We start from the raw sequence: 21640 nt of genomic DNA on the forward strand, positions 1-21640 counted from the left end.
TTATTATTATTATTATTATTGTTAAATCTGTTCATGTAATGCATGCTGTGATTGCCTCTAATTAGAGTTGCAGCTATCAATTATTATTGCTCTATACATGTCAATGCTATTTTATGTCTTACTGTAAACCCTGTTGGTAATCCTTAAATAAATAAAATAGTTTACAATTTGCGTAATTTGTTCCTTTAAAGTTTATGATGATTTTTTGCCGGGAACGCGAGGAGTGAAGTTGTGTGATTTGTTTTATTTTGTCTATTTAGTGTTTCTTCAGGTTTAAATGTGTACTAATGGTGGCATATTAACTGTGTAATATCTGTGAAAGTGCACAAATGTGGGAAAATGAAACAAAGCCGCTCGGACGTAACTTCTCGGGATCCTCGAAAAAGGTCCACTGAAAAAATCTTAGTAAATGACCACCATTTTACTGAGATTATATTTCATCCCATATCATCTCATTTCATTTCATTTGATTTCATCCCAGTTGATTAATGTCTCAAATTAATCATTTTCATTTCATTTCACTCCATAATATCATTTTTCATAAAAATATGAATATAAATTAAAATAAGACATGACTTAAAAGTCTCAGTTACCAGATCATAAAATCCCCTAAAAAAAAGTTTATGATAACAAGAATAACAAGGCTTTGTTCATAAAATTGAAGTGAAGATTATGTGATTTAATTATATATAAATACTATTTAATGATTATTTAATGTACCTATATAAGCAGTTAGACAGATCTGTAGTGTTTGTTTAATTAAAAAAATAACAAGACTTTAATCGTTTCAATTAAATCCGAATTTATGATACCAAATACCCGCTTCATGTAATATAGTTCTATTGGAATTTAAGTATGTAAATGTTTTGATTTTGTGTTTTCTAATTTCATTATTGTTTTCGGCACTACCCATTGTATGTTAGTCCTTGTTAAACTATCAAAAATATTTATTTAGTTACAAGGTGTTTCATTTGTATGTGTAATAGTGCAATATAAACAAAAATGGAGGGCCTAAATCAAAATGAAAAAGTAATATGGTCGTGCTGGGAAGAAAAATCACCTAGAGATGTTGTTAGAGAAGCAGCGGCTAAAGGCACTCATTTAACACTAGCTATCAAATATTTGATGGAAAAAAACAGTTGGAATGAGGAAAGTGCCCGAGATTGGTTTATTGCAGAGGTAATTTTATTTTAGAAAATATATGATATGATCTTACTTTTCTGCATTGAAATTAAGCTTTTTACTAATATTTGTAGGTTTTAAATGAATTCTATTTAAGGTAATAGTGTGCAACTTTTTGCTCATTGCATTTTCTGTGTAAGTACTTACTCACTTGAGAAGTGTAACTGTAGCTTTTTCAGACAATTTAATATGTAGGTTCACATATTTAGTTGTACTAAGTACTTGTATGATAAGAGTCCCTCGCATGCTTAATATCAGTTTACTTGCTCATAGAAAGACATTAAGGTATAAGATAAATTTGGTACTATTAAACGAGGGCCTGGAATTTCTATGCCTTAATATTATATAATTTAAATCACAGGTGAAAGTATGGACTGTCCAGTTGCTGTTAAGAAAACAAATATTTAAAGTTCTCCATGTATTAAGCAAAGTTAAAATAAACCCAGAAGAACATCTGATGTCTCTTGCTGAAACTTCAAGTGCAATAGAATACAGGGATTTTCTTGTGGAACAATTAGAAAAGATATCAAAAGACATGTTGAGTGAAAACATTCCAAAATGGTTAGAATTCAAGCGACATTGGAATTTACTAAGATATTTAGAAAAGTCATTTCAGATTGATGGCACTTATAAACAGAATAAAGTGTTTGGCACAGGGAAGGATAGAATATTTGTAAATGAGAGTGAAGTGAAAGCATTAACAATAGAAAACATTGAGAAATATCCTGTTTCTTGGAAAACTAAAATTGCAACTGCATTGTTTTTTCAATCATTTGGTTTGTATTGTTTATTTGATACTTGAATGAGTTTCGTAGAACTTAATGTGATTTATGTTTTCCTCATGAGATAGACAAATGTACAGTTTTCATGTATATGAGTGTATTGTGAAAAAAAAGGCCAAATCATATATGATTATTTTTAAGATCTGATACTGGCTTGAATCCTAGGTAAGTACTGGTAGTAGGCCATATTCTGAGTCTTTTATTTTAATTGCCTTGAAAAGCAGCCAAGCATGCAGGAACATCTGATAGAAAGCATCCCTGCTGTCCATTAGATGGTGATATATCATGAGAACATATCTTCTACATTTTATAATCTTTAAAATTGATCAGGTTGCTCAATAACCATATCAGTAACACATTGCTGTAAATTTTAGGTAATACAACTAATGGCTAATTATTACTGAAGTCCCGTAACCAAGACTACTTAATAAAAATGTATATTTTTTAACTTTCATTTTTTTAGAATAATTATTAACAATAGTTTTACCATCAGCATTATTTTTCGGAAGCGATAGATCTAGTAGTACTACATCCAGTAATACATAATTGACTTATTTGATTGTGTAAATACTGTGAGTCTGTAAATTACGTCAAAAAAAAGGTTTCATTACCACGAGATGAGATTTATAAATATGTACATTGGGGTTTGTACCCTTTAAAATAATATAACTTTTGTTGAGATAATATGTCAAATGTAAATTCTGTCATGGCTACTTTTTAGAGAGTGTAATTTATTTAAATAACAAGGGTTAAATAAAAAAAATTGTCAAAAGCTCTAAAAAAACATGATAAAAAATTTGTTCAGAAATTAGTAATTGAACCTTGGCCTCCTCTATGTCGTTATTTTTAGGCTGACGACGATGATGAAGTAATTGACGTATCTATAAATTTTTCAGAATTTTCTTTATTGGAATTTTCCTCGCCTGAAGAAATGTGGAGTTATCTTGTAGAAAAGAATAAAGCAATGATTTTGATCCGTTGGATAAATGTTCAGCTGTCGGAAGTGGTACGAGACAAGAATGCTCGTTACAATTTTTTCAACAACGAAAGCTTTGTCCAGAAGCTGCTCAATGTTGACACTACTGGCTTCGACACTAAAGTCCTAGAAAGTTTGGATGAAATCTTTCGTCATTGGTCGATTACACACGAAATGATAGCCAGCGTGTCTGTAAGCAAATGTTACGCTTACACTAAAATGTGCATTTATGATACACTTTGTTCTTATGGTATTGTAAATGATGACGAACGAGATGATTTGTATCAAATCATTTCGAGACTTGCCCATACTCAGAATTTGAAATTAGTAGATGACATTTTCACGGAATCTTGTTCTACCATAACTAAACAACATTTTTATGTACAGTTGGCAAAGTATTGTGTGAAGAATAAACTGTATAAAGTATTGACTATGTGTGTGGAAGGCCACATTTTAGACACGGACTTGTCCGGTGTGGAGCAGGAAGCAAAGGATTGTATAGAACTTTGGCTGCTATTTAAAAGCATTGAACAAACTTCCGATCGACAAAGTCACGTCCTTCCCGTATACAAGACATGCGAGCAGATAGCCAAAGATAATATTCATGATTACATTACAGCCAATCCTCACCTAGTCCTAGGAATGATTTTGTTGGAGGATTCTACAAAATTGTTTGATATATTTTCCAAAGAGGACTATTTACACTTTACAGATTTTGTTTTGCCAAATAAAATATATAAAGACAAACTTCCTCATTTGCACAGCGTTTACAAAAAATACTCAGATTTGAATCAAATGTATGATTCAAAAGATGTGAATGTGTACCAGCTACTGTCCGGATACAGAGGATTGGACGTTTCAAAAATATTTGAATTCCAATTGATTAACCAGACCACAAACAATCTCTTTGCTGATAAACCTGACAGGCGAAGCCTCGGTAGTCTGCTGTCCAATGATGTAGACGTCAAAGCAGCGTGTATAAAAGCCTTATCTCAAAAAGGAACAGAAATGCCAGACTTTGCAAATGAAAAGCTAATGAAAAGATTTGGCTACGTCGCTAAGTTGAATCACCTGTATTATTTAAAACAGTATCGGCCTTGTAACGCCAGTCAAGCCTTTGTGGCTCAGCAATACCAGACATACAACCGATTGCAAGATAAGAGCATCAAAAGCGCTTGTTGTGAAGCGCACGCTCTGGCTTTACAGAATTGGTCCGATCCGGCCCTTACAGCTTGTGCGGTTTCGTTCGTAGCAATGATCGGGTGTAATCCAACAAGATGCAGGGTCCACGTATCTGCTGCGAATATGATAAAGAATTACTTAGTAAGAAACGGAGTGTCCGAAGAGAAGGCCAATAAAACGGTCAACGAGTACATGACCAAACTCATTCAAAGTAACGACGATGTGGCCAAAGATATTTTGAAGCATTTAGAGGAGATAACACTTCGCAGTTTGAAAGTGAAGCAGGAAAATGAGGGAAAGTTGGACATGTCGTTTGTGTTGTACGAATCACAAACAATGGTGAAATTCGCTATGCTCCATAATTTACCACTTCCCGAGATGCAGCTCAGGGAGTTCATCAAAACAAATTCGTGGTTCAATTTCCTATTGTTCGGAGACGTGCTCCGATACCCTTTACAGCAGATGCTGCATTTATCACAAGAATTTGAAAAACGTTCGTATGCCGAACACTTGAAGCATATTATGCTGCACAAGAATACCGAAACAGATTGTTCCGATAAGGAATTAAAGTCTCCGACGAATGGTCAGAGGCGGCTATCTAGGTTGAATTCGGTAGAAATTGTAAGCCTTTTTTTTCAATAATTTGTTATTAAAGTTTAAAATGATATAAAATATTTGTATGTTTTTTTTTTAGAATATAAAACCGAGCGGCGGACTGGAAGGAACATTCAATGCGTATTTGGGCCGGGAGCTGTGGGAGGTGGCGGCCGCGTGTCACGGCCCAGAGGACCCTCCGGCTGCGCTGGTAAAAGCTGCTGATCTGTGTCGAGAGCCGCTCCTCGTACTAATAGCCAGTTGTTACGAAGTATGTATAAACAAAAATACCTTCAAATGTTAAAAAAAACGTTTCAATAAAATTGCTAAATTGCTTCTGTCTAAGGAGACCACTTTTTCCCCACCTTATCCCACTAGGTGGGGTCGGCACAGCTATTTTTTCTCTTCCATTCTCTTCTATCAGCCGTCATCTCAACACTCACTCCTCTCTCTCCCATATCGTCATTCACACACACTCCATCCATGTATTCTTTGGTCGACTTCTTCCCCCTCTACCCTGCACTACGATTTCCATACATGCCCATACCACGCTAACCGTCCGCTCTTTAATTTATCAACCCCTAAGGCTACAATAACCCTTCCTCTGATATACTTGTCCATTGTTAAAATAAAATAAAAACAATAAAAAATGCGAGATTAAACGGCAAAAGTAGTTGTAAGTTATGTCTGTGACTACGCGAAAACCGAAGAAAATATCGAACAATAATTAACTATTTTTAAATGAGGTAAAATGACGTCACCGGTGATAAAACATGATCAAACAGTTGCTTCAGTAATCACATGTCCTCCTCCTCCGTGCGTCGTATTCCTCAGTTCTGAGGGTCGTGAGCTTTACTGAGCACTTTTATTTGGACTATTTTCCTCCATTCACTTCTGTCCTCCGCGCAGTGGATAGCGACATTGATGTTGGATTCCAAAGTCGTCTTAATCTGATCGGACCAGCGCATGGGACTACGCCCCTCAGTCCGTGACCGTGCCGCGTTTATTCTCGGTAGACTCTACCCCATGATCTGTAAGCGGAGTAAAATGTCCCTTCGGAACAAGGTGACACTTTACAAAACTTGCATAAGGCCCGTCATGACTTACGCGAGTGTGGTGTTCGCTCACGCGGCCCGCACACACATAGACACCCTCCAATCCCTACAATCCCGCTTTTGCAGGTTAGCTGTCGGGGCTCCGTGGTTCGTGAGGAACGTTGACCTACACGACGACCTGGGCCTCGAATCAATTCGGAAATACATGAAGTCAGCGTCGGAACGATACTTCGATAAGGCTATGCGTCATGATAATCGCCTTATCGTTGCCGCCGCTGACTACTCCCCGAATCCTGATCATGCAGGAGCCAGTCACCGTCGACGCCCTAGACACGTCCTTACGGATCCATCAGATCCAATAACCTTTGCATTAGATGCCTTCAGCTCTAATACTAGGGGCAGGCTTAGGGACCCCGGTAACCGTACTCGTCGAACTCGACAAAGAGTTCGCCGTGCAACCTAACCCATGAATCAGCTCGCTGAGTTTCTCGCCGGATCTTCTCAGCGGGTCGCGATTCCGATCCGGTAGTAGATTCATTCGCGAAGCAGCTACTCTTGAGTTGTTAGGTCTCCTTCGGAGGCGCTCGGGCAGCTGTTAGCAAATCCCACCCCTCCTGGCTGAGCCTTTGCTCGCCCACCTGTCCTGGTGAAACTGGAAAGGCCTCCGGGCCACCAGTAATCCTTCAATCATAAAAAAAAACTACGCCCCCTAGGTCTCTTTCCTTCCACTTTGCCGGTGATGAGAAGTCTTTCAATGTCACATGTCCATACCACGCTAAATAGCGTGCTAAATTGCTTCTGTGTTGTTTGAAATCGACAGCCAAACGCCGTGGACGTTCTGTGGGCGCAATGGGTATTGTCTTCAATGGGACCCACGAAACGCACATCGAACGACATGCAACAGATAATTGATCAGCAGTGCTCATCTGCTGAACAATTCCAACGGGTGGCCGAACTTTGCTTGTACGAAGGTTACATTACTACTCTGCACGAATCTATGATCATATTTATGCCGGTAAGGATTTTGTTAAAAAAAATACTGCACCATCGACAAAGGTCGTTTAGATATGATAAATTCAAAAATATCGGTTTTTTTTTTTAGGACAGCCCACTTAAACTCCTCACCGGTTTTCTCTATCGCTGCATAAGAAAACATCATTTCGATTTGGAGTCTAGTAAGCTTTTAACGAGCTTTATTCTGCATTGTCAACGAAAATATAGCGTGGAGTCCAACAGGTTGTCGTGGCAAATGTCAAAAGAATTCCTCCAGCGCGTTGCGGTCTCTTTAATCAAGATTGCGATCAGCGAAAACTTTGACAGCGCCTACCATCAAAGAGAGTTCTTGAGATTGTTGGCTAAAGCGGAATTCGGAAAAGACTTTTTAGGTGACTATCACTAACACTTTTTGTTTATGATCAGTTCAATATTTTACCACATATCTAATCTAAATAAGATCGCGTCTTTAAATTTTCAGTGCCGTCGCCGAATTTCATCACTCTCTTCGAAATCCTTAAGATATCTATGGAGACGTCGTTCGTCATAAACATCTCGAGGATGTTCGAAGACGATTTTAAACAGCATCTTTCTGAGAGCATCGACGTGTACACTTCGAATCGTAATTATGACGTGGCACTTAAAATAGCGAAACTGTCGGACTTATCGATCAACAAAATATTGATCGCGGAATGGACAGATAAATATGAAGTGTTACTGCAAAAACATGATGGTATCGAGGAAAAAGATTTGACACTCTTTATAGCGGAATGCAGTGAAGCGTTTAAAAGGGCAGGCGTCACTTTCAAAGACGCAGTAGACTTCCTCCTGGACTACTCGGCGAAGATAAAAGATCCCGTTCAGAAATTTTATTCCCTAAAGATCATCATGAATTGGTTCGAAGAGAATTTAGAGTACGGTCGTTTGCGCGAAGAAATCGAACATTCAATGTGGAATGCGTACTTTAAAACCGAACCGAACAGCATATTCTTGAACAATTATGCGAACACGTTACACTTCATAGCGACCGGACAGAAAGATAGAAACGTCTCGAACAACGTTGGGAGCTCGAACTCAGAGAGACCCTTCTCGATGACGTTGAACGAGATCGAAGTCGAATCGGATGTCGGTAATATCGAGAAAACGGTCCTACTCGAGGAGCCCGAAGCGATTGACGGTTGGCGGAAGGTGATCTTCCAGCTTTTGGAGCTCAGACTCATCGTCGACGCATTCCGTTTGTCTACGCTGTTCAAAACGCAGCCGGAGTTCAGGTACCGGCCGCCGCCGTGCCCCGTCCAAATCCTGAGATCCAGCCTGAAGCTGGCCGAAGGAACGTGCTCGCCTTACGAGCTACCCCAAGAATTGAGATTAGTGATATCGTCTCCGGTTTTGCAAAACAAACTGTCAAGTGAGCCGTTTTACAAATAATTTGTTAAGTCTTTCTTTGGTCACCTAATTTATCATCAGCATTCTCCTGACTTTCTCCCGTGAAGTCGTCGCGGCCTAAAGGATAAAACGTTTGGTGCATTCGTATCGAGCGGTGCAGCGGTGTTCGAATCCCGCAGGCGGGTACCAATTTTTCTAATGAAATACGTACTTAACATATGTTCACGATTGACTTCCACGGTGAAGGAATAACATCGTGTAATAAAAATCAAACCCGCAAAATTATAATTTGCGTAATTACTGGTGGTAGGACTTCTTGTGAGTCCGCACGGGTAGGTACCACCACCCCGCCTATTTCTGCCGTGAAGCAGTAATGCGTTTCGGTTTGAAGTGTGGGACGGCCGTTGTAACTATACTTGAGACCTTAGAACTTATATCTCAAGGTAGGTGGCGCATTTACGTTATAGATGTCTCTGGGCTCCAGTAACCACTTAACATCAAGTGGGCTGTGAGCTCATCCACCCATATAAGCAATAAAAAAGTCTCCTGGGTTGGCGCAACATATTTTCTCCTTCCATACTCCTTTATCATATACGATTTCTTCGCTCCTTACACATATCGATGCAATCTATCCATTTCTTCTTAGGTCTACTCTTTCTCTAAAGCGTTTCACCTAATTTAATGGACATTAAATCAGTTTCAGGCGTGTCCGACGCGAGTTTTGAAGAGCTGGTAGTCATACAAGAGAAACAAATGAATGCTCCAGACAGCTCGCACCTCGCGGCTCGCGAAGAGGCCGACCGGCTGTCCGCGTTGGACGCCCTTGCCGTGCGAAGCGGCTTGTCTCTAGCCAAACAGGTAAACATGACTACCGCCCTGGACTTTTTGGCGGGAACACGTGGAGTGAAGTTGTGTGATATGTTTTATTTTGTCTATTTTGTATTTCTTTAGGTTTAAATGTGTAATAACGGTGGTTTATTAACTGTTTAATATCTGTGAAAGTCCTCAAATGTGGAAAAATGAAACAAAGCTGCTGGACGTAACTTCTCGGGATCCTCGAAAAAGTCCACTGAAAAAAATCTCAGTAAACGACCACCATTTTACTGAGATTATATTTCATCCCATATCATCTCATCTCATTTTATTTCATTTCATCCCAGTTGATTAATGTCTCAAACATCTTCATTTCATATCAATAAATATCATAATAATATATAAAAATAAGATTAAAAATTACAATAAGACTTGACCTAATAAAGGTCTTAGTTATCAGGTCATAAAAAAAAAAAAAAGACTACCGCCCTGCGACGATATACGCACTACTGTTTAAAACCCTTAAACCTTTGAAACCCTTATGGCTTTGTAATCAACCAGGTGGCCAGCTACTTCCGGATAGCTTTGCAAATCGGCTGGGACTATTCGTCGGTGTTGAAGTATCAGAATCGAGCCCTCGATTTTATAAATTTCGTGAACGGCCGAGCGCGGCTGTCGTTGGCGAACCTCGTTTTTAGAACATTCAACATCCCCACTAAACAGGTAAAGTGAAATGCGGATTGCATTTAAATTTTTTTTATTTTTATTTTATCTAACTACCTCCACTTGCGGCTTCGTCCGAAACAAAATGCAATTTTGCATATAGCATAAAAGCCATAAGATGATTCAGAAAACTAACTAAGTCCTTACAATTTACGTTGTAGATGTCTAAAAACTACTTAAGATAATTGTAGGTGAATATACAAACAAACATACTTTCTCCATTATATATATAAATTTCTTATTAACTCGACCTAGGGTTCAAAAGATAAAAATCATTGCTAACCTATCTGACACTAATATAAGTATGTATGTTCGTCGTAGTGGTTATGTCGCCTCTAATATCAATTGGGCTAACGGTTCTCGAGTTTTAGGTGAACATGCATACTCATATACATTCTCTTTTGTATAAATAGATTACGTTTTATAAGCAATATATTATAATCAAAGCATAAATATATTATAATCTCGGCTTCTTATGAACTTGTTGACTTTAGGTAGCAGAATACCTTTGCCGGGAGATGGTAGCAGCGATCATATCGCCGCATCTGGTCAAGACGTCAACCTTCAGACAAAAGGAGCACTTTCAATACACACTATGGGGCTACGCGATCAACTCCGACATCGAGATGTTCCTAAACATGAGGCCGGACGCTTGTAGCCAAATAGGCAGGCTGATACTCGATCACCTAATGGCCTTCCAGAAGATATACAAAGCGACGACCGTATCGAGAGTTCCAGAGAACGCTCTAGACGATAGTTGTCTTGACGTCGAGACTTTGATAGATGAAGAATATCAGCACGTTGAGGGAGAGGAAGCGGGTTCGGTATTAACGGGCGAAGGTACCTTACTGTCTGCGGAAACTGAGTCCGTGTATTCCGTGTCGACGGTCTACAGCGCTGGTAACAAGCTGACCCGCGACTCCCGGAGGAATTTATTCGATGTTATAACAAGGAATAACGTGCACGTCCGATACGAGGTCAAATCGAACGTTAGGAAGATAACGAAGGGTGCCAAATTGTCATCGAAACAGGTATGTGGAATAATTGAAGTGAAAACTTCTTTAGAATCGTTGTGATTTCAAACCGGATGCAACGGAAAAAACGACAGGTAAGAGACACAAATACAAAAATGTGTAGGATGAAGCCAGCAAAGAATGAGACAGAAATATACATACTATTTAATACAGCGCCATCTGTGAGATTTTTTAATACTAACGTATGTATGAAAGCTCTTGTAGTGAATTTTAATTTAGGATTATACGTGAAATTAAAATATCAATTCACAGAGGGCGCTACCTTACAATTATTTACTAATGACAAAATTTTACATATACTTAAGACGTTTAGGATAATTGTATTTTAATTTTGGAAGGTTTCACTTCTACCACGTGTGAATTGCACACATTTTGTTTTTTTTTTTCGTTCTTATTGTTTTATTTGTATATCGGAAGGACGTTTCTAACTTGATACTTCATTATGCGAAAGTACCGCGTGACTGTTGATTAATAATCTCACAGTTAATATACAGATCCTTCGTGAGCTGTGCATGGTATGCGATACGTCGAAATCAGCTTGTAACTATACGAAGGTATTTTAGTACTATAGCGGAACCATCCCAGTTTCGATTAAAGTTAACATTATTATAAAGAAAAAAATTAATATCATTAATATGCTACACAATATACTTATTATGATCACTCATACAACTTCACCTAGTTAAACAAGTTGTAATAAGGCTTTCCATTATATTTGAATTTCAGACTTCTTTGCTATATTTGGACTAATAAAAAATAAAAAAACTTGAACTAATACTCGATTGCAAATACCAAATCGATGCCTCCAATGAACACTAACTCAAAATTATGAAATTTTCGTTTTTCACGCAAATCGCTTCACTATTTTAAAAGTATTACAAATTCATTATTGATGGGGTTCGAAGCAAGAGTAAATTAGCTAGTTACGCAAGAAAAAATCGTAAATATATCTGCAATAATAAAGGTTTTATCAGCTTTTTTCGTTTAAACGCTCCCCCTGTAAACCTACGAATTTGGAGTTAGAGTAGTGTGCATTGGAGGCATCGAAATGAAAATTCGTGTAAGCCGCTGGACGTAACTTTTAAGGATCCTCCGAAAAGTCCACTGAGAAAGTCTCAGTAAATGACTACCATTTTACTGATATATTTTTTTTATTGCTTAGATGGGTGGACGAGCTCACAGCCCACCTGGTGTCAAGTGGTTATTGGAGCCCATAGACATCCACAACGTAAATGCGCCACCCATCTTGAGATATAAGTTCTAAGGTCTCAAGTATAGTTACAACGGCTGCCCCACCCTTCAAACCGAAACGCATTACTGCTTCACGGCAGAAATAGGCAGGGTGGTGGTACTCACCCGCGCGGACTCACAAGAGGTCCTACCACCAGTAATTACGCAAATTATTATTTTGCGGGTTTTCATTTTTATTACACGATGTTATTCCGTCACCGTGGAAATCAATCGTGAACATTTGTTGAGTACGTATTTCATTAGAAAAATTGGTACCCGCCTGCGGGATTCGAACACCGGTGCATCGCTAAACACGAATGCACCGGACATCTTATCCTTTAGGCCACGACGACTCCAAATTTCATCCCATGTCATCTCATCTCATTTCATTTCATTTCACTTCATATTATAATTATATATATGCATATAAAAGATTATGCTGTATGGTATGATACCTTTGGCTTTCCAGCTGTAAAAATAAAACTACTACTACTACTAAAAAATTGTGTATTGTCGAAGGTGAACATAATAGCGATAGAGTTGCTGGTGATGGCGCACGAGTGCTTCTCTTGCGCGTGCGACACGGAGGGCGTGGCGGTGACGGTGCGGTCGGCGCAGGCTCTGACGTCACGGCTGCTGGCGGCCCGCTCGTGGCGCCTCATGGTGCGTCTGCTGACCGGCCTCGCGCGCTACACAGAGTGCGCTTATATATTCCAGGTCAGACACAACTTATTCATTTTAAAAAAACAAAAAAGAAAAAAGTTTATAGTGCTGTAGCGCACAACACTGGCACACCAAGTCGCATTCGGGCGTCATCGGGCGCGATCGGAGTTCCCGAACACGCAAATGACAGCTGACGTCAATCGACGAGATTCGCGCGCCGATTTAAGTAATATTAATTAGTATTAGATAATCGTAATGTTAATTAGTATTGTCTTGTGCCTAGCGTCGTTTTCTCCTCTTTTGTTAATATTATAATATTGTATACAGCCAAAACATAAGTATTTATGGAATAGTATGTTTAATCACTTATTCTGAGTAAGATTCCCGCTAGGTCGATAGTAAATATCAAATCATAGTGCAATGGTTAGGATTGCTAAAATATTCCATTAAAGTGCTACAACTGTGCTGTAATTTAAATGAGGAAGTACACTATATTGCTAATAATTAAATCGGCTAATCGAACAGTTGCCGCGGGTACATACATACCCTGTTCGATTATTTCATCCATATTTCGCGCCCATCCACTTTATCGCGTAGATTACCATGACGAAACATAGATTACACATCACTGCTGATCAAATTTTATGAGTCCCCTCAAACTGCCGATTGACGTATCCCAGCAATATTTTAATTAAAGTAACAAAAAACTTTCTTCGAAATTTAAAAAAAAAATTAAATGTGGGAACTTTTCAGGCGCTAAGAGACAATCACCAATTCGAATATCTTCTCGGTCAATTCGATTATATGTTAGGGCAGCAACCCGATAAAATAGCGGAGTTCAAACAAGGCCTGCTCGATTTCCTGAAGAACCATTGTCCGGGCGATACCGACACGTACATAATGGTCGCCCTACACTTCAACATGTACGCCGAGGCGGCCGGCGTCAAGAAGAAACAGGCATTGAACTTGATTGAGGATTTAGAAAAAATGGCTTTGGATGCCGCCAGGGTGGGTACTTGCTAGATTTACTTTTCTTCATTTCGAATAACTAGTGTTCGCGCTGAATCGTAAAAATTCGTCCAACTTCACACATACCTCAAGATTTTGATTAATGTTTTGAATCACATTTTTTCTTTTGTTCTGTAATTGGTATTTAGATGAAAAAAAATCTGGAATATTTTGTTTAATAACACTCAAGCTGGTAAATCACTACATAGTATTCAACAAAGTCACTTTCTCTGTCCCTATATCTGTCCCTATGTATGCTTAAATCTTTAAAACTACGCAATGGATTTTGATGCGGTTTTTTTAATAGATAGAGTGATTGAAGAGGAAGGTTTATATGTATAATAACATCCATTAAATAGTGGAGAAATCAATAATAAATTACAGTTTCCGAAGCGAAGTGAGGGCGGGTCGCTAGTATTTAATAAATAAATAAAAAAATAAAAGAAAACAGAGGAGAAAATGGTATATTTAACTAAATATTTTGTCTTTGTCCATATAGATATAAAATGTAGATGAGTTTTCGATTGATATTTTTCCTAAACATTCTATTGTCTATTGTTCTACAAACATTAACATTGATCAGATGAACATTTTCTTTACTTCTTCGTCTTTATTAGATGACGTTGTTAAGTCATCTACCATTAATTCTCTTTCTAACATTACCGCTCCTGACCATTCTTCTTTTAAATTTCGTCAATTCACAGCTTGTGATGTTCGAAGGAGTATCCTTTCTATAGCGTCCAATGCTATCGGAACAGATAGTATAAGTCGTAATATGGTCATCCCATTAGTTGATATCCTGCTTCCTATTCTTTGCCACATACTTAATTTTTCAATTTCCAACTGTGTGTTTCCTTCTGTTTGGAAAGAAGCACAGATAATACCTCTGCCAAAAAAACCTAACCCTAAATCCTTTTCCGACTATCGACCTATATCCATTCTTCCTTTCCTATCTAAAGTCCTCGAACGCCTTATCCATAACCAGTTGAGTTCGTTCCTTAATAGTCATGATCTCCTGAACCCCTTTCAGTCCGGTTTTCGTCCTGGCCATAGTACAGTCACTGCTCTGGTAAAAATCACCGACGACATACGCCTGGGTATGGAAAACGGTCAGTTAACTGTGTTGACACTGCTGGACTTCAGCAATGCATTCAATACGGTTGATTTTGACATACTACTTGCCGTTCTTCGCTCCTTCAACATATCTCCAACTGTGATTGAATGGTTTCGTAATTACCTGTACGGACGCCGACAGTGTGTTCGCCTTGGTGAATCGATTTCATCTTGGTGTAATACATCTGCCGGAGTGCCTCAGGGTGGCGTTTTATCTCCTCTTTTGTTTTCTCTTTTCATTAATTCAATATCTTGTAATCTCACTTCGTCCTACCACCTTTATGCAGACGATCTTCAGCTGTATTGTCAAGCTCCACTTCCTCAGTTACATGATGCTATTCGAACTATGAATAGCGACTTACGCATCTTATCTGAGTGGAGTAACGCGTACGGCCTTAAACTGAATCCAACAAAAACGCAGTCTATAATTGTTGGCAGCCAAAGGACATGCAGTAAGATAGAGTGGACACATCTGCCCCAATTGTCTCTTGACGGGATAAATATCCCGTTTAGTGACACCGTTAAAAATCTTGGTGTGATCATTGACCGCAGTTTGTCATGGGGACCACAACTGGTGTCAGTCAGTCGCAAACTATTTTCCTCTGCAGGTTCCTTACGTAGGTTGCGTAATTTTCTTCCAACATCTACTAAAATTGCACTTGCACAGTCTCTGTTACTCCCCATTATTGATTATGCTGACGCCAGCTATCTTGATCTAACCGAGGCCCAGCTAAATAAACTTGAGCGGCTTCAAAATTTTATCATAAGGTTTATATTTGGTTTACGCAAATATGACCACGTCTCTGAGTATCGAGTTAAGCTCAAGTGGCTTCCTATTCGTTATCGCCGGAATGTTCATATATTGTCTCTTCTTTACAGTGTCCTGTTTAATTCCTCGTCCCCGCGCTACCTTCAGGAACGTTTTGATTTCCTACATACTGCAAGCTCTCATTCACTCAGGTCATCGGAGAATTTAATGCTGAAGTTTCCGGCTCACGGGACGTCATTTTATGACCATTCCTTTGCGGTTGAAGCTGTCCGTCCGTTTATGGAATGCGTTACCCTTAAGCGTTAAACAATCGTCCTCGCCGGAAATTTTCAAGTCCAGATTGAAATCGCACTACTTTGCTTCTATGATATAACTGTATAAGTTCCTACTTCTTTTGTATTTTATCTTGTATATTTTTAGTATTTATTTGTATTTAATCGTATGTAAGTTTATCTTATATGGTATTTATTTTTCACATGTGTATTTAAGTATATATTTTTATGTAAGTTTATTAAGATATAGCACCGTCCAGTTAACTTATTCCTCTCCCTGCAAGGTTGCCTGGAAGAGATCGCTTTCAGCGATAAGGCCGCCGATTTATATACCGACTTTTGTTTTATTACTTTACTGTGTACATATTAAGGTGTTATATAAATAAAGAGTTATTATTATTATTATTATTATTATTATTGTCTAGTTATATACATAAATGTATAGGCAAGCTCACGGCCTTGAGTTACATGACGATACATACGATAGTAGTTATCCAGCTTGAGGCATTACATGAAAGGAATGCTTGATCTTGATTCACGCCGTGACTACCATAGACCTTACCGTATTCGTTTGCCTTCAGTTGGTATCGAAGAAGCCCTTCCAACCGCCGACCTGGTTGTTGATTCACGACAACACCTCGACGAGGCTGCTCCTCGAGACCGCGCTGAACCATTGCACGGACGCGGCGGAGCTGTACCTCCAGGGCGGATGTACTGGATTCGCTGGCGAAATGGCGGCTCTGGCGCAGCAGATCGCCCTACAAATATCCTTACTAAACGCTTCTCCTACACGACTTATATTGAATCGAACTACGGAAAAAACGTATAGACTTGTCAGCGAATATCTGAGGTAAGCGTTTTAGCAAATAATCGTATTGAAAATTATGTTGAATCTTATGTTGATAGGGTTAAATATTTTAAATTGCAAACATTGAGTGATCGCCGTGATATGTTAGGCTTATGTTTTTTACATCAAGTTATGAGCGGTACTGTCGACTCCCAATCCATCCTCAATAAATTCTCTTTGAAGGTGCTATCTAGGTTACCTCGTCGCCCCGTTGCTCTTTTCAGCACCCGCTTTAGCAGAACCAATCTAGGCAAGCACTCACCTACTCCTCGTCTAACTAACCTTTATAATAATCTAGTTAGAAAAGTTGAAAACCTTGACATATTTGGCGATTCCCTTCCAATATTTAAGAACAAAATTAAAAAAAGTTGTTGTTGAACCTCAGCCTCGGCCTTGGTCTGAGTACTCGGGTATTACTGTCCTTGTTGTCTTTCTGTTTTTAATTTTTTATTATTATTTATAGTATTGTTAAATCTCTATTAATATGTTAATGTAATGCATGCTGTGATTGCCTATAATTAGAGTTGCAGTTATCAATTGCTCTATACATGTCAATGTTATTTTATGTCTTACTGTAAACCCTGTCAGTAATCCTTAAATAAATAAATAAATAAATAAAACATTTGGTTTTTAAAGTATTGCTCAGATGGGTGGACGAGCTCACAGCCCACCTGGTGTTAAGTGGTTACTGGAGCATATAGACATGTACAACGTAAACCCGCCACCCACCTTGAGATTTAAGTTCTAAGGTCTCAAGTATAGTTACAACGGCTACCCCACTCTTCAAACCGAAACGCATTATTGCTTCACGGCAGAAATAGGCAGGGCGGTGGTACCTACCCGTGCGGACTCATAAGAGGTCCTACCACCAGTTGTGTTATTCATATATTTAATTTCCCATCAGGATCCATATGTCACATTCTGATAGCGTTAACGGATAATATAGCTTATGTAGCCTCGCTCTCTGATTATGAGGGTCACCATCTCTTATAGCGGCAATCGCTTCGTGATGTCAACGTGATGTTGAATCATGAACTCTTTCACTCGTCTATGTAATAAGAATACTTAAATGACCTTCAGTTTCACCTACTAGTTTTTTTTTCTTAAGCCGAATTTACATTACGAAATTAGTGGCGTGAAATTAATTTCGTGACATTAGTTTTACCAACAGTTTCACGTGTAATTTAATACTTTCGTAATGCATGCATTAATTTCATGCATGTAAATTAGTTTCGTGCCCTGCGCGATTTTTTGGTGAAATTAGTGTCATGCAACTAATTTCATAGTGTAGACGCGACGTGAAACTAATGTCGCGAAAGGGCCTGCGCTGTGCGGACGTGTGTATTGTTAGTTCGGACGCGCTTCGAGCGTTGAAAATGGCAAACCAATGATGGAGTACAGAAAAAAATATAGATCTTATTAATGAATATCAATGACAAGGGTCCCGAAACACCTATAGTAAAAAATCAAAATCATCTTCACTCATTCGAAAATAGTTTTTATAACTCTCAGGATCTTCATCTGCTAATTCAGAGACTAACTTCATTGCACTTAAATGCCTTTTTGTTGACCATCCTCGAATCTACCAACTTTTTTTTTTCTTGATAGTCTTTTTTTAAGTTTATAAGTATATAAGCATTTCTTTACCTACATTGAATATAGCAAATTATAGATTTGATGCTGAAGGCGCCATGGTTACTGCGACACTGTGGATTTCGCGACACTAATTTTTTAACGAAATTACTTTCGCATATATCGAAACTACTTTCGTGAAACTGAGTTCAACATGGATGACACTAATTTCGTAATGTAAACTCAGCATTACTGTGCGAAAACTAATACATATATCTATCGTTAGGAAGGTCAAGAAAATCTGTTTGCTTTTGCCTGCCGCGAAAACTATAAATTATTCGAAACGCCGGATAAAATAAAATTAAGATAATGAAACGATAGATTAAATCGTAATGGTAATTTTAATTATGTCTGAGACTCTCGAAATTCAAATAAAAACAACGTTTGTAATCATATTACATTTAGTAAAAAGCTGTTAAAATATTGTGACGATATAAAATATTTATTTATAAAGATAAAAATGAATAATAGTAGCATTGTTATTGTAATTCTGAATAGCAGCATAAAGTTACGTAACTAAAACATGTCTAGTTAACAGAAATACGAGGTTAGGTCTAACTTTTAAAAAAAAAAAAAAAATTGGTTGTCTGCAAAATCGGTTTACGGACGATAGTTTTACGTGATAACATCATAAAAAAAAACATTGATGAGAAATTGCATAGTTTTATGAATTGAATTGAATTATTATCACTGAATTATCATTATTTTGTTTAATACAAAAGAGGAGTTGAGTTATTTGAAAATTAAAATTGTTTTCGATACATTAACGCTTGAGCCGATCGTGCCTCTCTATCGCTGGTTCCGCGCTCTCGCTTGCACGGTCAGGCTCTGGCGGAACGTGACGCTTTTTCGTGCGTGCAGTCGGTGTTCATTGATTTATAAGATGTTATCACGTCAAAAAGAAAAACGTTTTTCCAATAGCTTCGTTTGCATATATTTTTATTAGTTGAATGGTCGTAAGGTCCATCTTGTATTAAATGAGTACCGGTGTGCATTGACCACATATATACTCCTATTCACTTGAGACATAAGGTTAAAATTTCAATTGCCTTGTATAACGATCGATCCCCGCTTGCAACCAGACCGCTTGATTACTTCGTGTCAAGAACAGGCGGGATGCCGGTGCAGTTGGTCCCTTTATCACCACTCAAATAAATTATTCACGATCATAACGTTTAGATTAGGTATTTAAAGATATCTATTTGAAATAACATGTCGTCTTTTCGCATTAAAAGTGTACAATTTCCAAAAATATTCGAAATTGAGTTAATATGCGGAATCATTTGGTATCACCAGTATTTTTCTCATAAATACTGTCAAAAGAGCGTAGTTTAGTTTTTTTTTTTTTAGTTTACCTATATTTTGATTAGTATTAACAAAATTAATACATAACTTTATCTTACTTTAAAAGACAGATAACGTAACTGGTAAAAACTAACAAATAAATGTTGCAAAGATGATTAATATTAAAAATATGATATGTTAAACCTTTAAAACACTCTCCTGTAAAATTTTATAAGTTTTGAGATTATACAGTTTTAATGCGGGAAGACGATGTGTGATTAGTTGAATTCGAATATTGCCGGGTCTAATTTTAAAGAATTTTAGTTTCATGGAGGGTTTAGTGCTGCTTTCGGGACGCAGCGGGGAGGCGTGGCGCGAACTCGCCTACAGACGCGCGCTCTGCAACGACCAGGCTTACCTCCGGGACATGGTCACCTACAGGCCCGACGTGGCGCACGACATGCTCAGCAGGTACCGAACGTTATTGTCTATAGCAGGACACAAGGACTTTTTGGCGGGAACGCGAGGAGTAAAGTTGTGTGATCTGTTTTATTTTGTCCATTTACTGTTTCTTCACATTTAAATATCTAATAATGGTGGTTTATTAACTGTTTAATATCTGTGAAAGTGCACAAATGTGGGAAAATGAAACAAACCCGCTGGACGTAATTTCTCGGTATCCTCCAAAAAGTCCACTGCAGAAATCTCAGTAAATGACCACCATTTTACTGAGATTTCTCTGATGATTCTGAGATGAAATACATCCCATATCATCTCATCTCATTTCATTTAATTTCACTTCATTTCTTCATAAAAATAAGAACATAAATTTAAATAAGACAAGACTTAAAGGTCTCAGTTACCAACCAGGTCATAAAATCTCTTAAAAGAAAGCAGGAAGCAGGACACAACAGTGTTCATCCTGTTATACTGGTAGTGGATATGTCGACAATTTTTTGTTATCTACCTTCATTTCATAAATAAGTACATTGATAGACACACGATAAAGTATTTTTTTAAAGTAATTAATGTTGTAATTATGTGTTTTTATGTAATCATGTGTAAAAAAAACTGCTTTCTAAAACTAAGCTTTCTAAAAAATTTAATTAATTTTCGCGTTCATAAAATGTCCAAAAAAATTAGTAACAATGTCTTTAGTTAATAGAAATCATATTTGAAATAATTAATTAATCTTTATTTAAGAAATTTTATTTAATTCTTATTTAAAATTATATTTTAATTGAAATTTAAATATATATTTTTTATTTGTTTGATTTTTAGAAACTTTATTCAATCGAAAGAATTGAATATTGCTCGATAATTTTGTAATATATTTGCGGACATACATATTTACGATACGTGGTTTGTGTCGACGTGAAGGTGACACTACCTCGATCATTATAAACATATCTTTGCCTGTACTAAAAAAAAAGTGATAGTTTTTATTCTATTATTTCATTTAAAAAATGATAAACGTTTTCGATTTTCAGATATAAAACAGAGAGAAACAAGACTTCCGTATCGCAGGCAGCTATGACTGAACTCCGTAATCTGTGTAGATGATATAAAATAAATATTTGATTTATCTCACTCACAAAAGTACTATATTCAACAACGTATTAAAAAAAAAATTGCATATTTAATCTTAAGCTATAATATTGCATGCTTATAATATAATCGAAACATTATTAATCAAATAAGATGGGACTGTTGCAAATGGCGTGGGACATGACAAGGACAAAGAAGATATTATTATAATCGAAATAATGTAACAATTTATTATTGTTGATATTATAAAAATAATCGCCTGTGATATTTATCGAGTGGACTGATTAATTGTATTTTTTTCTGTATCTAAAATAAGAGATCAATAAACCAAGTAATCGAATTATTTGTATTATAAATTATACCTAGCCTATATTATAGCCTAAAGTTTTATAAATTATACCTATTATACCATTTATAAAATATACAAACCCTACCTAAAGTGGAGTTCAAACTGGGTTAACGCATCACCCAGCTAAAAAGAAACCACTACTGGAGGAAAGATGTGTATTAAGGGCTGAGTTAAGGAACCTACTCTATCAAAACGTCAAACATCA

General features: G+C 37.4%; 1 protein-coding gene across 2 annotated transcripts; it reads left to right on the top strand.

Annotated features, from left to right (window-relative positions):
- The first annotated feature begins 628 nt into the window (after positions 1-628).
- LOC101742270 (spatacsin) lies at positions 629-21426 on the top strand. Of its 2 annotated transcripts, XM_012694035.4 has the most exons (16): positions 629-853; positions 987-1179; positions 1544-1958; positions 2861-4743; positions 4817-4987; positions 6592-6786; positions 6874-7156; positions 7246-8172; positions 8848-9008; positions 9525-9686; positions 10181-10717; positions 12470-12667; positions 13367-13621; positions 16357-16625; positions 19863-20009; positions 21029-21426. In XM_012694035.4, the coding sequence occupies exons 2-16, from the start codon at positions 1003-1005 to the stop codon at positions 21099-21101; spliced, it is 5853 nt and encodes a 1950-aa protein (XP_012549489.2). In that variant the 5' UTR covers positions 629-853; positions 987-1002; the 3' UTR covers positions 21102-21426. The 2 variants fall into 2 exon arrangements, with proteins under 2 accessions (XP_012549489.2, XP_037869177.2); XM_038013249.2 differs by having other exon boundaries at positions 631-1179.
- The last annotated feature ends 214 nt before the right edge of the window (positions 21427-21640 follow it).

This window comes from Bombyx mori, chromosome 10, assembly GCF_030269925.1.
Source record: "Bombyx mori chromosome 10, ASM3026992v2".
Lineage (NCBI taxonomy): Eukaryota > Metazoa > Arthropoda > Insecta > Lepidoptera > Bombycidae > Bombyx > Bombyx mori.